General features: G+C 55.4%; 1 protein-coding gene across 1 annotated transcript in view; it reads right to left on the reverse strand.

Moving 5' to 3' along the window:
- Positions 1-16,465, reverse strand: part of P4HTM (prolyl 4-hydroxylase, transmembrane) — a 100,280-nt gene that overhangs the window by 35,848 nt on the left and 47,967 nt on the right. The window contains exons 3-4 of the mRNA XM_078779009.1: positions 14,809-15,002; positions 2,077-2,173 (exon numbers count right to left, since the gene is read on the reverse strand). Of these exons, the coding sequence (XP_078635135.1) occupies positions 2,077-2,173; positions 14,809-15,002 (291 nt within the window). The remainder of the gene's footprint in view (positions 1-2,076; positions 2,174-14,808; positions 15,003-16,465) is intronic.

The following is a 16,465-nucleotide window of genomic DNA, read 5'->3' on the forward strand; positions in this document are numbered from 1 at the left end:
TCGTGACCTTGACCTTGACCTTTGACCCGATTGCTCCCAAAATCTAATCAAATGTGTCCCGTATAATAACCAATCATCCCACCAAATTTCATGCAATTCGGTTGAATACTTTTTGAGTTATGCGAATAACATACACACACACAGACATACAAATAAATACACAGCGATCAAAACATAACCTTCCGCTTTTGCGAAGGTAAAAATAACAAAGATGGGGTCATCAGGAGGAATCTGGATAGGATTCAGGTCTCAGCTGCTTCTCTACCCTCATACCCATCCAGGCACAGCCAACTGAGCCTTACAAAAAAAAAATTCGTAAGAATTCCCTTCTCCTGACAGTTCGATAAAGAAATATTTCAGGACGGCAAACATTTTACGAAGATATCAGGTAGATTTCAGGAAGGTACGAGAAAAGAGTAAGGTGCTCTCGATTTGGACAAGTTAATGAGAGGGCAGTCTACATCGGACAAATGGGCAACCTTCAAGGAGCAAATGTGTAAGTATGTTCCATTGAGGTGTAAAGGTAGGGGGCAGAGAGACCAGGGTTGATAGGCAAGGAGGTTAAGTGTTACTAATGATAACCAGAAGACAATTGATCATTACTTACGCAAGAATATGAGTGCAATTCGACTCATATGTAGAGCTCAGTAAATAGGGACTAGTTAATACAATAACCCAAAAGAGAATATGAAAAGGATATCAGCAATAATATATAAAACAAAATAGCAAGATATTATTTAAGTATGTGTGTGGAAAGGAAAGTATTAAGAGAAGTGTGGACCCCTTGAGGAGTTATTAGTGGATGATGAAGATGAGACAGGCAGGCTTATTAAATTGTATTTTGTGTCAATAATTACAGAAGTCAGGGCCGGGAATTACCAATAGGTGAAGGTATTTATCTTGGTGGTGAGCAAGGGCTTTCAGAGAAGATCCAATAATAAGTGGAAGATACGAAGAAACAAGTAGGTATGTTTAGAGAATATAAAGCTACAGGGCCGGATAACGTGCACCCGAGAGTTTGGAGGGAGGTGGCAGAGCAGATAAGCAAGATGTCAGCGGATATCCTTCACAGCTCACTGGAGTAACAACTCGTTTAACTCCCATATTCACAACTCCCTGGTGTTGGCTTAGCGGTTAGGGTGCCGGCTTGGGATCCTAGGATCCTGGGTTTGAATCGATCGCTGAATTAACACCAGGAGGGTTGACTCGGCCTGTCATCCTTCCGAGGTCGGCAAATTGAGTACCAGTTCACTGGTAATTCCCTGTGTGTCGCAAGAGGCGACTAACAGGGTTGGCGGCAGGAAGGGCATCCGGCCATAAAAACATTGCTTCAAAAAGGGGACCAAGGTGCCCGAAAAAGACCAACCCCTGCTCTGAGGGGAAAAATGACCTCTAAAGGTGGTTTTTTATTATTATTATTATTCACAACACATATACAGTACAGTACATGAATTTTGAGAAAATAAAAATAATAATACAAACATAGCCACTTACTGGATGTTGATTTTATTTTTTCAATACTAGTCCATCCTACAATTCCCCTAATTGATTGTTCCCTTCTTCTCTCCCCCCTTGCAACCCTCAGAAAGGAGCATGGGCACTTGGTATTTTACTCATTAAAAAAAAAAAAAACGTTATACAATGAATAATATATATATAACCACCTTTAGAGGCCATTTTTCCCCGCAAAGCGGGGGTTGGCCTTTTTCGGGAACCGTGGTTGTTGTTGATTTTTGGTCCCCTTTTTGAAGCAATGTTTTACGGCCGGATGCCCTTCCTGACGCCAACCCTTTTTGCCGCCTTTAACGACAAGCAGGGAATTACCAGTGAACTGGTACTCAATTAGCCGACCTCGGAAGGATGACAGGCTGAGTCAACCCCCCTGGCGTTAATTCAGCGATCGACCGGGATTCGAACCCAGGATCCTAGGATCCTAAGCCGGCACCCTAGCCGCTAGCCCAACACCAGGGCTAGCCCAACACCCAACGTTATACAATGAATGAAGAGATAAATTTTTGAAAAAGAAGATACTAATTGTTCATTCACAAGTGACTCATGATAAACATCCAAACTTACCATGCACATCGGTGTCAATGCCGAGGGTATTGTATATATGCAGCAGTTCCAATGATGTCAACCACAGGCCACTGGTCAGATGAACATGATCGCAAACCTGCACACACCATGGCAGTGCAGCTCCACCGGAAAATTTCTAAACCAGTCTTAGCTTGCGACTAACTATTAGCATTCCTAAGCATGCATAAACAGAAATCATTTATATAATGACAAAAGGGAACTCTGAAATTCCAAAATTGACTATCTACGTGAGTATATTGTTTGATTTGTCTTCTGTAAAATGAGCATAAATTGTAAATACTGCTGTTGTTTAATTGTGTTTTCTCATTAGTACATATTGTTACGTTGAAGGGGTGGGGATCCATAGTAAGAATGTAGTAATATTATAGTCTGGCTGGTGTGATTCGTGCAGCGTAGATTTACTCTTGTAAACAGGGAAAATATGAGAGTAAGGTATCTTGTTAACCCTTTGAGTACGGATGACGTCCAGTGCCGCAACCCGCAAAAAACTTTTGTGTACGGATGACGTTACTACACGTCATCGACTATACCTATAAATAGATCGTCAGTACGTGGTTGCATTCCCGTACCAAAATGCCAAAATTAATCCCACACCGGGGGTATTTTTATCAAAAAAAATCCCATACTCAAAGGGTTAAACATGATGCTGAGGAGGCAGCATATGTAATTTATAGACAGGATAGCTAGGGATAATATTGTATGTGTAAAAACCTCCCGTTAGCAGGCTGGTCCGGGTGAGGACTTGCGGCTACAAAATGGTGCATTGGAAGCGCTTTGCTTTTCACCACCACAAATTACTAACTATTCGGCTGGTGTGAGCAAGCCATGGTGGCAAAGTCAGCTGTAGAGCCCTGGAGAAGGCCACAATATATATTTTTTTATATTGGGGCCACCCCACGGGATGCCCCAGAATGTGCAACATCCTACAAGCAGTTTGATTGGTCACCATGAAATGGACATCTGAGTAATCCCTTCGGTAGCGTGAAAATGGCACAAAAAGCGGAAAAAAGCGAAATAAGGCATTAGAGATCATTTATTTCACGTCCAACTATTCCTATACCAGCAGTGATGTTCCAGCATATATGTCAGTTGCTGTCTGTGCTATTGGAGAGCATGACTCATGGACATGGAAGAAGTCAACAGTATGTAATTCACAAGTAAGGTACTTTATTTTTCTAGCATAGCCACAGTTTGGGCAATGAATCAGATTGTAAGTGGATGGTTAAAATTTCATCTGAACTTTTGTTTAACTTACCTTGTATATAATCTATACTAATACATGTAATCATCACCATACTGTGCCACTGATTATATAAAATTTTCAACATACTTAAAGTTTTGTGTTAAGTAGAAATTTCATTATTATTTTCTGTTCCACCACCTCTCTTATCCAGATTGCCCCCATTGTGATTTTCAGCAGATGCATTAAAGCAATAAACACATGATTATGAATATTTGTCAAACATTATTTGTCAAATGTTTGTCATTTGTCAAACAAGTCCCATCAAAAAATATGAACGTTGTGTGGCGGACACAAAAGCCCACTGGCGTGGTGACATCATTCCACGCACCAAGTGGGCGGTGGCCACGCCCGAGGGGTAGGCGTGGCCTCATTATATACACCGGGCGCCCAGCCCGGAGCAGTTCAGTGTTACAGTGTGCTCTTACAATAAAGACGTTTATATGTTACCGCTTGTCCGCTTCCTCCTTGCTCACAAGCAGCGCGCGTAACGCCGCGCTTTACTGGTGACCCTCGACGTTGGATCTGCCGTAGCGATCCTTCCGAACACGACGCCATTGCAATGGCCAACGACAAGGCAATGGCGATTAAACTTCCCGAATTTTGGGAGGCCCAGGCCGAAGTCTGGTTCGTTCAAGCCGAAGCCCAATTTCAGCTTCGGCGCCTCACCAACGACGACATGCGCTACTGCCATGTCGTCGCCTCCCTCGGGCCCGGCACGGCCGCTCGAGTTGTGTCCGTCCTTCGCCACCCACCGGACGGCCACAAGTACGAGGCACTCAAGCGACTACTCCTAGCCACGTTCGGCCTCACAGACGACGCACGGGCCGACCGCCTCCTGGATCTCCCCGAGCTCGGCGACACGCGCCCGTCGGTCCGAATGGACCATATGCTGTCACTGTTGGGCGACGAACCCCCCGGTTCGCTATTCCGGGCGCTTTTCCGGCGCCAACTTCCAGCGCAGGTTCGCCTCGCGTTGGCCGGGACCGAGCTAACGGAACCCCGAGCACTGGCAGCCGAGGCGGACAGGTACTTCGCCGCTTCGGACACGCGGGCGAGCGTCGGCGTGGCCGTCACGGCCCTCGAGGCTGATGTTCAGCAGCATGTTCCACAGCATCAGCTTCTACAGCATACGCAGCATGCTGATACGCACCTCGTGAACGCCGCCACGCCCCGCCCACCGCCGCGGCGAAAACCGCCACCGCGGGGAAACCCGCCAACTCCACCGGCCTGGCGGAGCCAGCCGCGCTCCTCCAGCTCCACCACCTGGTGCTGGTTCCACGCCAAGTTCGGCCACGAAGCTCGGCGGTGTCATCCGCCGTGCTCCTTCAACGGGTCGGGAAACGCCCGGGCCGGCGCTCAATAGTGGCGATGAGTGCCGGCCGTTCGAGCAGCCTGCTGTTCATAACGGACACCTTCTCCGGGCGCCGTTACCTGTGCGACACGGGAGCGCAGGTGAGTGTCATTCCCGCCGGCACGTCAGACAAGCACGCAGCGGGTGGGGGCCCCGCGCTGCTTGCCGCGAACGGGACGCCCATCCGTACGTACGGAAAACGCTGCCTCTCTCTGCGGTTTGGAGGGCAGGTTTTCCGATGGACGTTCGTCACCGCCGACGTGTCCATGGCACTGCTTGGCGCGGACTTCCTGTGCGCTAATGGGCTCCTGGTCGACGTCAAGCGCAGACGGCTTGTCCAGGCCGAGACGTTCAGCTCGCTCGCTTGTGCGTTGCCCAGCTCAACGAGCGGCTTGCCAAGCGGCTTGCCGAACGATTCGGTTCCGGCCACGTTGGTCTGTACGCTTCCGGCAGCAGACGCATTCACCCGCCTCCTCGCCGGCTTCCCGGCCCTCACGCGGCCCACCTTCTCGGCGGGGGCCGTCAAGCACGGGGTGGCCCATCACATCCCCACCGTCGGGCCACCGGTCTATGCCCGGGCACGCCGCCTCGAGCCGACGAAGCTGGCGGTGGCAAAAGCGGGGTTCGCTACCCTGGAGCGACTCGGCATCGTTCGGCGCTCAGAGAGCGCTTGGGCGTCGCCGCTGCACATCGTGCCGAAGCCCGGCGGGGGATGGCGACCGTGCGGGGACTATCGCCGTCTCAATGATGCCACGACTCCCGACCGCTACCCCGTCCCCCACATTCAGGACTTTTCCGCCCGTTTGGCGGGCAGGTCCTTCTTCTCGAAGGTGGACCTCATACGCGGCTACCATCAGGTCCCCGTCAGGCCGGAGGACGTCCCGAAGACGGCGGTCATCACGCCATTCGGACTCTTCGAGTTCCTGCGCATGCCCTTCGGTCTGAAGAATGCGGCTCAGGCATTCCAGCGACTGATGGACAGCGTCCTGCGCGACTTGGATTTTGTCTACGTCTACCTGGACGAAATCCTCGTTGCCAGCGCGTCCCGCAAAGAGCACCTACGCCACCTCCGCACGCTCTTCGAACGCCTGGGCCAGCATGGCCTGATTGTGAACCCCGCAAAGTGCCGGTTCGGCGCCGCCACAATCGATTTTCTGGGGCACCGTGTCACCAGGCACGGAGCCGTCCCCCTGCCGGCCAAGGTGGAGGCGGTGAAGGGGTTTCCGCGCCCCCGCACGATCAGAGGGCTGCAGGAGTTCCTGGGCATGGTGAACTTTTACCATCGGTTCCTGCCCCGTATCGCCCAGCTCCTGCGCCCCCTGCACGAAGCTCTCCGAGGTAAGCCGGGCAAAGGCGACGTTACCTGGACCGAGCAGATGGACACGGCGTTCACGGGCGCGAAGCTCGCCTTGGCTAACGCCACCATGCTCGCGCACGCGGCGCCCGATCGCCCTCACCACCGATGCCTCGGACTACGCGGTGGGCGCGGTGCACGAGCAATGGGTGCGTGGAGCTTGGCAACCGCTGGCGTTCTTTAGCCGGCAGCTTCGCCCGCCCAAACGCCGTTACAGTACCTTCGACCGCGAGTTGCTCGGACTTCACTTGGCGGTCAGGCACTTCCGCCATCTGCTCGAGGGCCGTGCGTTCACTGCCTTCGTCGACCACAAGCCGCTGATCTTCACGATGGGCAAGGTCACCGAGCCGTGGTCGGCCCGGCAGCAGCGTCACCTCTCGGCCGTGTCCGAGTACACGACGGACATCCAGCACGTCGCGGGGAAGGACAACCCGGTGGCGGATTGCCTTTCCCGGGCCGTCGCCCACGCAGTCCACCTCGGCATCGACTATGCCCGGATGGCAGCGGACCAGGCCGCTGACCCCGACGTCCAGGCCTTGCGGACCGCCGTCACGGGCCTCCGCGTCACCGAGGTGCCGTTCGACGGCGCGGGCGCGGCCCTCTTGTGCGACGTCTCCCTCGGGCGTCCTCGCCCATCGTGCCCGCGGGCTGGCAGCGCCAGGTGTTTGACGCCATCCACGGCCTGTCCCACCCGGGTGCGAGGGCCTCCCAAAGGCTGATCGCCGACAAGTTCGTCTGGCATGGCCTCCGGAAGGCCGTCCGCGGCTGGGCCAGGACGTGCCTCGCGTGCCAGCGCGCCAAGGTGCACCGGCACACCCAGGCCCCGTTGGCCCCGTTCACGGTGCCGGAACGCCGGTTTGACCACGTCCACGTGGACCTGGTGGGACCTCTGCCCCCCTCGCGGGGTTTCACCTACGTCCTCACCATGGTGGACCGCACCACCCGGTGGCCGGAGGCCGTGCCCTTGGCGTCGACAACGGCGGCCGATGTCGTGCAGGCTTTCATCGCCACCTGGGTCGCCCGGTTCGGCGCCCCCTCAGACATCTCATCCGACCGCGGCCCCCAGTTCACCTCGGAGCTCTGGGGGGGCGGTTGTGCAGGGGCTCGGGGTCCGGCTGCACCGAACCACGGCCTACCACCCCCAGGCTAACGGCCTGTGTGAGCGATTTCACCGCTCATTGAAGGCCGCGCTCCGGGCCACCCTCCGCGACGGCGGCTGGGTCGACAGGCTCCCCTGGGTCCTGCTGGGCCTCCGGACGGCGCCCAAGGAGGACCTGCGCGCATCCGCGGCGGAGTTGGTCTTCGGGCAACCGCTGCGGGTGCCGGGCGAGTTCCTCCCCGACTCCACGGCACCATGGTCCGCGGCACAGCAGCGCTCCGCTCTGCAAGAGACCGCCCAGAGGTTCGCCCCGGTGCCAACGGCATGCCACGGGCACCCACCGACGCACGTCGCCCCGGAGCTTCGCACGGCGGAGTACGTCTTCGTCCACCACGATGCCCATCGGACACCACTGCGGCCCCCGTACGACGGGCCTTTCCGCGTGCTGGAGACCGGGGCGAAGCACTTCACCCTGGACATCGGCGGTACTCCTGACCGCGTTTCGGTAGACCGCCTCAAGCCGGCCCACCTCGATGTGGACCATCCACCGCCAGTGGCCCGACCCCCACGTCGGGGCCGCCCTCCTGCGGGCGCACCCCCGGCACCGCCCAGCCCCGCCGCCCCCCGGTCCTGCACCCATCCCAGGGGCAGCCAGGGGCATCCCACCTGGCATCCCTGCACCCCGGACGCCGCCGATCGCCAGGGGGCGCTTCGGCCGGGTCATTCGTCTGCCCCGCAAACTGGCCCTCCAGGTGCGCGGGAATTCTGGGGGGGCGTGTGTGGCGGACACAAAAGCCCACTGGCGTGGTGACATCATTCCACGCACCAAGTGGGCGGTGGCCACGCCCGAGGGGTAGGCGTGGCCTCATGATATATACCGGGCGCCCAGCCCGGAGCAGTTCAGTGTTACAGTGTGCTCTTACAATAAAGACGTTTATATGTTACCGCTTGTCCGCTTCCTCCTTGCTCACAAGCAGCGCGCGTTACGCCGCGCTTTAGTTGCATACATTAGGGGCCAGTCAAAAATTATGTATCGGTATATTTTTTTTTGCACAAATTTTACACCCCCCCCCCCCCCCCCCCCCCCCACTCCTCCTCCTCCCTACTCACCGATACACTGTATGCTCTGTAATGTAATGTAATGTAATTCTCCATACCACTGCAACAGACACCCCCTAAATATTACGTAATGCTCGATGAAGATACCCCTTGCTTCCTCTATTTCATACCTTAATCCCAGAATGCCATTTATCCCGTTGTTATTTTCAGTTACTACGAACTGTATTTGAAAAAATAAAGGCAGTACAGTGTGCCATCAATATGACCAGGCAGCAGTTGCAATCCCTGCAATGACGTCCTTGGACTAATCGCACAGAGTGATGGAATCGTTTCTAAATATGTTCAATTGCTTTCATTTCCAAATGAGATTACGTGTCTGTGGAAAAAGCAATGATGGAATTTAAACAAGAGCGACAATTGCTTAGCAATAAATGTACCACGTTTTAGTTCAATATCAGTGACCACATCCCTTTATTTGGTCGTTGTATAATGGCACATTCGGTGCTGAAAAAAACCATGATGTACATACATGAAGCAAACACATGCGTACGGCTTATGTGCATGTATAATTATTATAATACCTGGGACCATTCCAATTGCACTGGACCAGGACTAACACCTAGGCCTCAGGCCTGAGGCCTGCTGATCTGTGCTGCTTCATTTAGGGTGGAGTCAGGACAGCTGAATACTGACCCATGTATAATATGTGATATTTTCTCAGTTCAAAAAGGGCATAACTCCCTGAAAAATTAGCAAAACCCCCGAAACTCAAACGTTCACTGAAACTTTTCATAATAAAGCCATGTACCAAATTTTAGTTGAATATATTAAAGGGTGTGGAAAAAAGTGCAGAAACCCAGACGGATGGACGGACTGACAGAGAGCAAACCTACGGCGCCCTCCAGGTATGGGACGAGTAAAGCCATTTCCTTTTATCATCAAGGTATTAAATACTTGCATCCTTGCCCAATAAATTGCATCTTTGCCCAATAAATGTATCATCAAATACTTGCAAATCTTTAAATAAAGGTTATAAAGTTAAATAAATAAATAAATAAATAAATAAAGGTTAAAATAAGGCAATAAAGGTTTAGAACAAAGTTGTCATTGGTTGATTTACCGTTACATAGCGGCACTGGAACCCCACCTCCCAGTCCCCCATTTAGCACCTGTAGCACTCCATAACGAAAGTTGCACTCACCACTTGGTCATAGCTGAGTTGCACTCACCACTTGGTCAGACACCTCCACACCCCTCCCCCCATGCGTTACGTAATTTTTGAATGGCCCACAAGCCTACACTGTTTTAAGAAACAAAAAGTCCAGAAAAAATTGATGTTCTTAAAGCGCGATGCGGCGCGCGCTAATGCTTACGCAAGGAGCAAGCAGACAACGCGGTTCATAAAAGAGTCTTTATTCAAAGTACTCAAACTGCAGCACTAAGCTGCTCAGGGCTGCGCGCCCCGTGTATATCGTGAGGCCACGCCTCTCTCCCTGGCGTGGCCCATCCCCACTTGGTGTGCGGGGTGATGTCACCACGTCAGTGCTTTCGTGTCCGCCACACGCACCCCCCCAGAATCCCCGCGCACCTGAAGGGTCAGTTTGCGGGGCAAACGGATGACCCGGCCGAAGCGCCCCCTGGCGACTGGCGGCGTCTGGGATGCAGGGATGCCATCTGGGATGCCTCCGGCTGCAGGACCGGGGGGCGGCGTGGCGGCAGGGCTGGGCGGTGCCGGGGGTCCGCCCGCAGGGGGGCGGCCCCGACGCGGGGGTCGGGCCACTGGCGGTGGATGGTACACGTCGAGGTGGGCCGGCTTGAGGCGGTCTACAGAAACGCGGTCAGGAGTACCGCCGATGTCCAGGGTGAAGTGCTTCGCCCCGGTCTCCAGCACGCGGAAAGGCCCGTCGTACGGGGGCCGCAGTGGTGTCCGGTGGGCATCGTGGCGGACGAAGACGTACTCCGCCGTGCGAAGCTCCGGGGCGACGTGCGTCGGTGGGTGCCCGTGGCATGCCGTTGGCACCGGGGCGAACCTCTGGGCGGTCTCTTGCAGAGCGGAGCGCTGCTGTGCCGCGGACCATGGTGCCGTGGAGTCGGGGAGGAACTCGCCCGGCACCCGCAGCGGTTGCCCGAAGACCAACTCCGCCGCGGATGCGCGCAGGTCCTCCTTGGGCGCCGTCCGGAGGCCCAGCAGGACCCAGGGGAGCCTGTCGACCCAGCCGCCGTCGCGGAGGGTGGCCCGGAGCGCGGCCTTCAATGAGCGGTGAAATCGCTCACACAGGCCGTTAGCCTGGGGGTGGTAGGCCGTGGTTCGGTGCAGCCGGACCCCGAGCCCCTGCGCGACCGCCCCCCAGAGCTCCGAGGTGAACTGGGGGCCGCGGTCGGACGAGATGTCTGAGGGGGCGCCGAACCGGGCGACCCAGGTGGCGATGAAAGCCTGCGCGACATCCGCTGCCATCGTCGACGCCAAGGGCACGGCCTCCGGCCACCGGGTGGTGCGGTCCACCATGGTGAGGACGTGGGTGAAACCCCGCGAGGGGGGCAGAGGTCCCACCAGGTCCACGTGGACGTGGTCAAACCGGCGTTCCGGCACCGTGAACGGGGCCAACGGGGCCTGGGTGTGCCGGTGCACCTTGGAGCGCTGGCACGCGAGGCACGTCCTGGCCCAGCCGCGGACGGCCTTCCGGAGGCCATGCCAGACGAACTTGTCGGCGATCAACCTTTGGGAGGCCCTCGCGCCCGGGTGGGACAGGCCGTGGATGGCGTCAAACACCTGGCGCTGCCAGCCCGCGGGCACGATGGGGCGAGGACGCCCGAGGGAGACGTCGCACAAGAGGGCCGCGCCCGCGCCGTCGAACGGCACCTCGGTGACGTGGAGGCCCGTGACGGCGGTCTGCAAGGCCTGGACGTCGGGGTCAGCGGCCTGGTCCGCTGCCATCCTGGCATAGTCGATGCCGAGGTGGACTGCGTGGGCGACGGCCCGGGAAAGGCAATCCGCCACCGGGTTGTCCTTCCCCGCGACGTGCTGGATGTCTGTCGTGTACTCGGACACGGCCGAGAGGTGACGCTGCTGCCGGGCCGACCACGGCTCGGTGACCTTGCCCATCGCGAAGATCAGCGGCTTGTGGTCGACGAAGGCCGTGAACGCACGGCCCTCGAGCAGATGGCGGAAGTGCCTGACCGCCAAGTGAAGCCCGAGCAACTCGCGGTCGAAGGTACTGTAACGGCGTTCGGGCGGGCGAAGCTGCCGGCTAAAGAACGCCAGCGGTTGCCAAGCTCCATGCACCCATTGCTCGTGCACCGCGCCCACCGCGTAGTCCGAGGCGTCGGTGGTGAGGGCGATCAGTGCATCGGGCGCCGGGTGCGTGAGCATGGTGGCGTTAGCCAAGGCGAGCTTCGCGCCCGTGAACGCCGTGTCCATCTGCTCGGTCCAGGTAACGTCGCCTTTGCCCGGCTTACCTCGGAGAGCTTTGTGCAGGGGGCGCAGGAGCTGGGCGATACAGGGCAGGAACCGATGGTAAAATTTCACCATGCCCAGGAACTCCTGCAGCCCTCTGATCGTGCGGGGGCGCGGAAACCCCTTCACCACCTCCACCTCGGCCGGCAGGGGGATGGCTCCGTGCTTGGTGACACGGTGCCCCAGAAAATCGATTACGGCGGCGCCGAACCGGCACTTTGCGGGGTTCACAATCAGGCCATGCTGGCCCAGGCGTTCGAAGAGCGTGCGGAGGTGGCGTAGGTGCTCTTCGCGGGACGCGCTGGCGACGAGGATATCGTCCAGGTAGACGTAGACAAAATCCAAGTCGCGCAGGACGCTGTCCATCAGTCGCTGGAACGCCTGAGCCGCATTCTTCAGACCGAAGGGCATCCGCAGGAACTCGAAGAGTCCGAATGGCGTGATGACCACCATCTTCGGGACGTCCTCCGGCCTGACGGGGACCTGATGGTAGCCGCGTATGAGGTCCACCTTCGAGAAGAAGGACATGCCCGCCAAACGGGCGGAAAAGTCCTGAATGTGGGGGACGGGGTAGCGGTCGGGAGTGGTGGCGTCATTGAGACGGCGATAGTCCCCGCACGGTCGCCATCCCCCACCAGGCTTCGGCACGATGTGCAGCGGCGACGCCCAAGCGCTCTCTGAGCGCCGAACGATGCCGAGTCGCTCCAGGGTAGCGAACACCGCTTTTGCCACCGCCAGCTTCGTTGGCTCGAGGCGGCGTGCCCGGGTGTAGACCGGTGGCCCGACCGTGGGGATGTGATGGGCCACCCCGTGCTTGACGGCCCCCGCCGAGAAGGTGGGCCGCGTGAGGGCCGGGAAGCCGGCGAGGAGGCGGGTGAATGCGTCCGCTGCCGGAAGCGTACAGACCAACGTGGCCGGAACCGAACCGTTCGGCAAGCCGCTTGGCAAGCCGCTCGTTGAGCTGCTCGACGAGCTGGGCAGCGCACAAGCGAGCGAGCTGAACGTCTCGGCCTGGACAAGACGTCTGCGCTTTACATCGACCAGGAGCCCATTAGCGCACAGGAAGTCCGCGCCAAGCAGTGCCATGGGCACGTCGGCGGTGACGAACGTCCATCGGAAAACCTGCCCTCCGAACCGCAGAGAGAGGCAGCGTTTTCCGTACGTACCGATGGGCGTCCCGTTCGCGGCAAGCAGCGCGGGGCCCCCGCCCGCGGCGTGCTTGTCTGACGTGCCGGCGGGAACGACACTCACCTGCGCTCCCGTGTCGCACAGGTAACGGCGCCCGGATAAGGTGTCCGTTATGAACAGCAGGCTGCTCGAACGGCCGGCGCTCATCGCCACTATTGAGCGCCGGCCTGGGCGTTTCCCGACCTGTTGAAGGAGCATGGCGGATGACATTGCCGAGCCTCGTGGCCAAACTTGGCGTGGAACCAGCACCAAGTGGTGGAGCTGGAGGAGTGTGGCTGGCTCCGCCAGGCCGGTGGAGTTGGTGGTTTTTGCCGCGGCGGTGGGCGGGGCGTGGCGGCGGTCACGAGGGGCGTATCAGCATGCTGCGTATGCTGTGTAAGCTGATGCTGTGGATCAGCATCATCAGCAGCATCAGCAGCATCAGCCTCAAGGTCCGTGACGGCCGCACCGACTCTCGCCCGCATATCCGAAGCCGCGAAGTACCTGTCCGCCTTGGCTGCCAATGCTCGGGGTTCCGTTAGCCCGGTCCCGGCCAACGCGAGGCGAACCTGCGCTGGAAGTTGGCGACGGAAAAGCGCCCGGAATAGAGAACCGGGGGCTTCGTCGCCCAACAGTGACAGCATATGGTCCATTCGGACCGACGGGCGCGTGTCGCCGAGCTCGGGGAGATCCAGGAGGCGGTCGGCCCGTGCGTCGTCCGTGAGGCCGAACGTGGGTAGGAGTAGCCGCTTGAGTGCCTCGTACTTGTGGCCGTCCGGTGGGTGGCGAAGGACGGACACAACTCGAGCGGCCGTGCCGGGCCCGAGGGAGGCGACGACGTGGCAGTAGCGCGTGTCGTCGCCGGTGAGGCGCCGAAGCTGAAATTGGGCTTCGGCTTGAACAAACCAGACTTCGGCCTGGGCCTCCCAAAATTCGGGAAGTTTAATCGCCATTGCCTTGTCGTTTGCCATTGCAATGGCGTCGTGTTCGGAAGGATCGCTACGGCAGATCCAACGTCGAGGTCACCATATAAAGCGCGATGCTGCGCGCGCTAATGCTTACGCAAGGAGCAAGCGGACAACGCGGTTCATAAAAGAGTCTTTATTCAAAGTACTCAAACTGCAGCACTAAGCTGCTCAGGGCTGCGCGCCCCGTGTATATCGTGAGGCCACGCCTCTCTCCCTGGCGTGGCCCATCCCCACTTGGTGTGCGGGGTGATGTCACCACGTCAGTGCTTTCGTGTCCGCCACATTCTCTTGTTAAAAAAAACAAAGTTCATTACTTTTACTGAATCTAATACAGTACATTAAACTACATGTCTAAAATCAGATATTAAGTTACATTGGGCCAAACAAAAAAAATTCATGTTTAGTGTCCTCGCCCGCTTCCTTTTTGGAGGCCGCCTCCTTTTTTTTTTCTTTTTTTTTTTTAACATCATTCGACTGATCGCGAGCAATCAATTTTCTCACTCTCGCGATTTGATAGTCTCCATCATAATTGTTTCATGGCCGCTCACACAAAATAATCCTGTCTGTGATACACGTACATGCAGGTCCGGCAGTAATATGTGGCTGGTTGTTGTAGACTAGCAAAACGTGTGAGCGTGCTATAGAATGTTAGCGCTAGCGCTAGCGTGCTGTAGTTTCTACATGCTCTGATTTCGTCAAGACCCAAACATTCTACATGTATTTCAAATCTAAAGAAACAAAAAAGCAGGCGACCATCTTGGGAAAAATGAGCCTGGCGGCCATTTTGAAAAAAGAAAAAAAAAAGGTTCCTCCTCCTCCTTTTTTTCAAAAAGGCAGGACGCTAAACATGTTGTTTTTTTTTTTTGGCCTTGTCTGAGAAGGTTCAACTATAGCTGTTAGGCACCTGAATCGGAATACCTCAATGACGGATCATGGGAAGTGCATTTTCTATCGAATACAGCAGTTGCACTCACCACTACGATCATATCAATTACTTATACTTGTCAATGCCTCACTTCAACTGGCTGAAGCTTGCTATCCTGGTTTCGGTCCAGCAACTGAAAGAGGTGTAACCGTGCCTGCATCCCATCATATTGTGTGTCTGGCGCCTCCTGCTGAAACTTGGCAGAATTGGTGCCACGAAGGCCACGCAGCTGGGCCAAAGCAATGAGCAACTGGGTCTCCTCGTGGGAAAGGAACTTTGGAATCTCTGGTGGGGTTGGAGTGAATGGTAATGAAACGACCTTGCATGAGGAAAATTGCTTAAGCAATGTATGGAGAACAGCACTTGTACCACAATTTCGGTAATGTGAAAATAAATTGTGATTGAAGAATGAGTAATTGAGTATTACAACTACCTACCCTATATGATTTCATGACTAATCTAATCGCTGATCCTAAATCTAACCTTTAACCTTATCCTACTTATCCTTAACCAGAGAAGTTCTACAAAATAAGGCAGATAGTCTGAAGTATCATTTCAATGCAAGGAGTATTTAACATCTCAAAAACGAGATGGTTCATTTAGGGCTGCAAAGATATTATACCCCGAGTGACAGTCTTGATGGTGTAATAAAAAATAGAAGTAGGCATATTGTCTGTTTTTTTATTTATTTATCACAAAGTCTTTGTGAAGCAGTTAACAAAGTCGCGTCAAAATGGAGGCCTAGTATGATTGGTCTCCTTTATCTACCACCCCTGACATTAACTCCACCGAATCCACAGAATCCTACTCTCTCTCTTATACACAGATCCATTCAATCTCGTCTTCAGTTATCCGACCCTACTTCCCACCAATGGTACACTGAATCCTTTAGTGCGGCAGTTGCTCCGAAACAATTTGCCTTCTCTTCCTGGAAAGCAAACTCAAGCAAAGGTAATCTCAGATCATTCCAAAAAGCCTGCAACAAGTGTGTGTCAACTCTGAGGAGAGCCAGAAAACAACATCTGTCCAACCTCAAGATTTAACTTTCAAACTTTTCTGCCTCCTCTAATAGCTGGTGGCACCTTGTTACGTCTGTCTCTGGTGTATGTTCCCCTTCCATCCCTTCCCTCTCTTCAAATTACACCACAGCCGATTCTGCTCGTAAGAAGGCCGAAGTTTCAATGCTGTGTTTGTTTCCAAATCTTGTGTCCCCAACGCCTCACTCTCGATACCCATCCTTTTCTTCAACAACCTCATCTCAGATCACCAATTTGCTTTCAGACCAGGTCACTCTGGCATGGACAATGGACATGCTGCTTCCACTCACTCAACACTCGTGGAAACCCAGGACTTCAAGATCAATGGAATCTCCTGTGATGAACCTGAGTCGATGGGCCCATTACTTCCCCATTGCAGACACGTCGGTAGTCTCTCTATCTTACACCGCCTCCTCTCTGGTCTTGACCCTCTGCTGGTTCTGTACTCTGCCCTCACCACCCCTCCCCCCAAAACCCGCAAGTGTGCGCTACCAAACCCCACCTGGTGAAACTCCCACAATCCAGAATCACTGCCCACCTCCATTGTGGAAGTTGATTCCACAGGTTGGGAAAAAAGAGGAATAAAAGGGTGAAGGTGAGCAGAGAGTCTTGATTTTGTCAGTCTCACCAGAAGAGGATTGTTGACAGATCTTGTGCATCCTGCAGGAATATTTGGGGGACAGAGCACAGACACAGCATGGGGCGCAAGGC

This window comes from Myxine glutinosa, chromosome 5, assembly GCF_964187855.1.
Source record: "Myxine glutinosa chromosome 5, kmMyxGlut1.1, whole genome shotgun sequence".
Taxonomy (NCBI): domain Eukaryota; kingdom Metazoa; phylum Chordata; class Myxini; order Myxiniformes; family Myxinidae; genus Myxine; species Myxine glutinosa.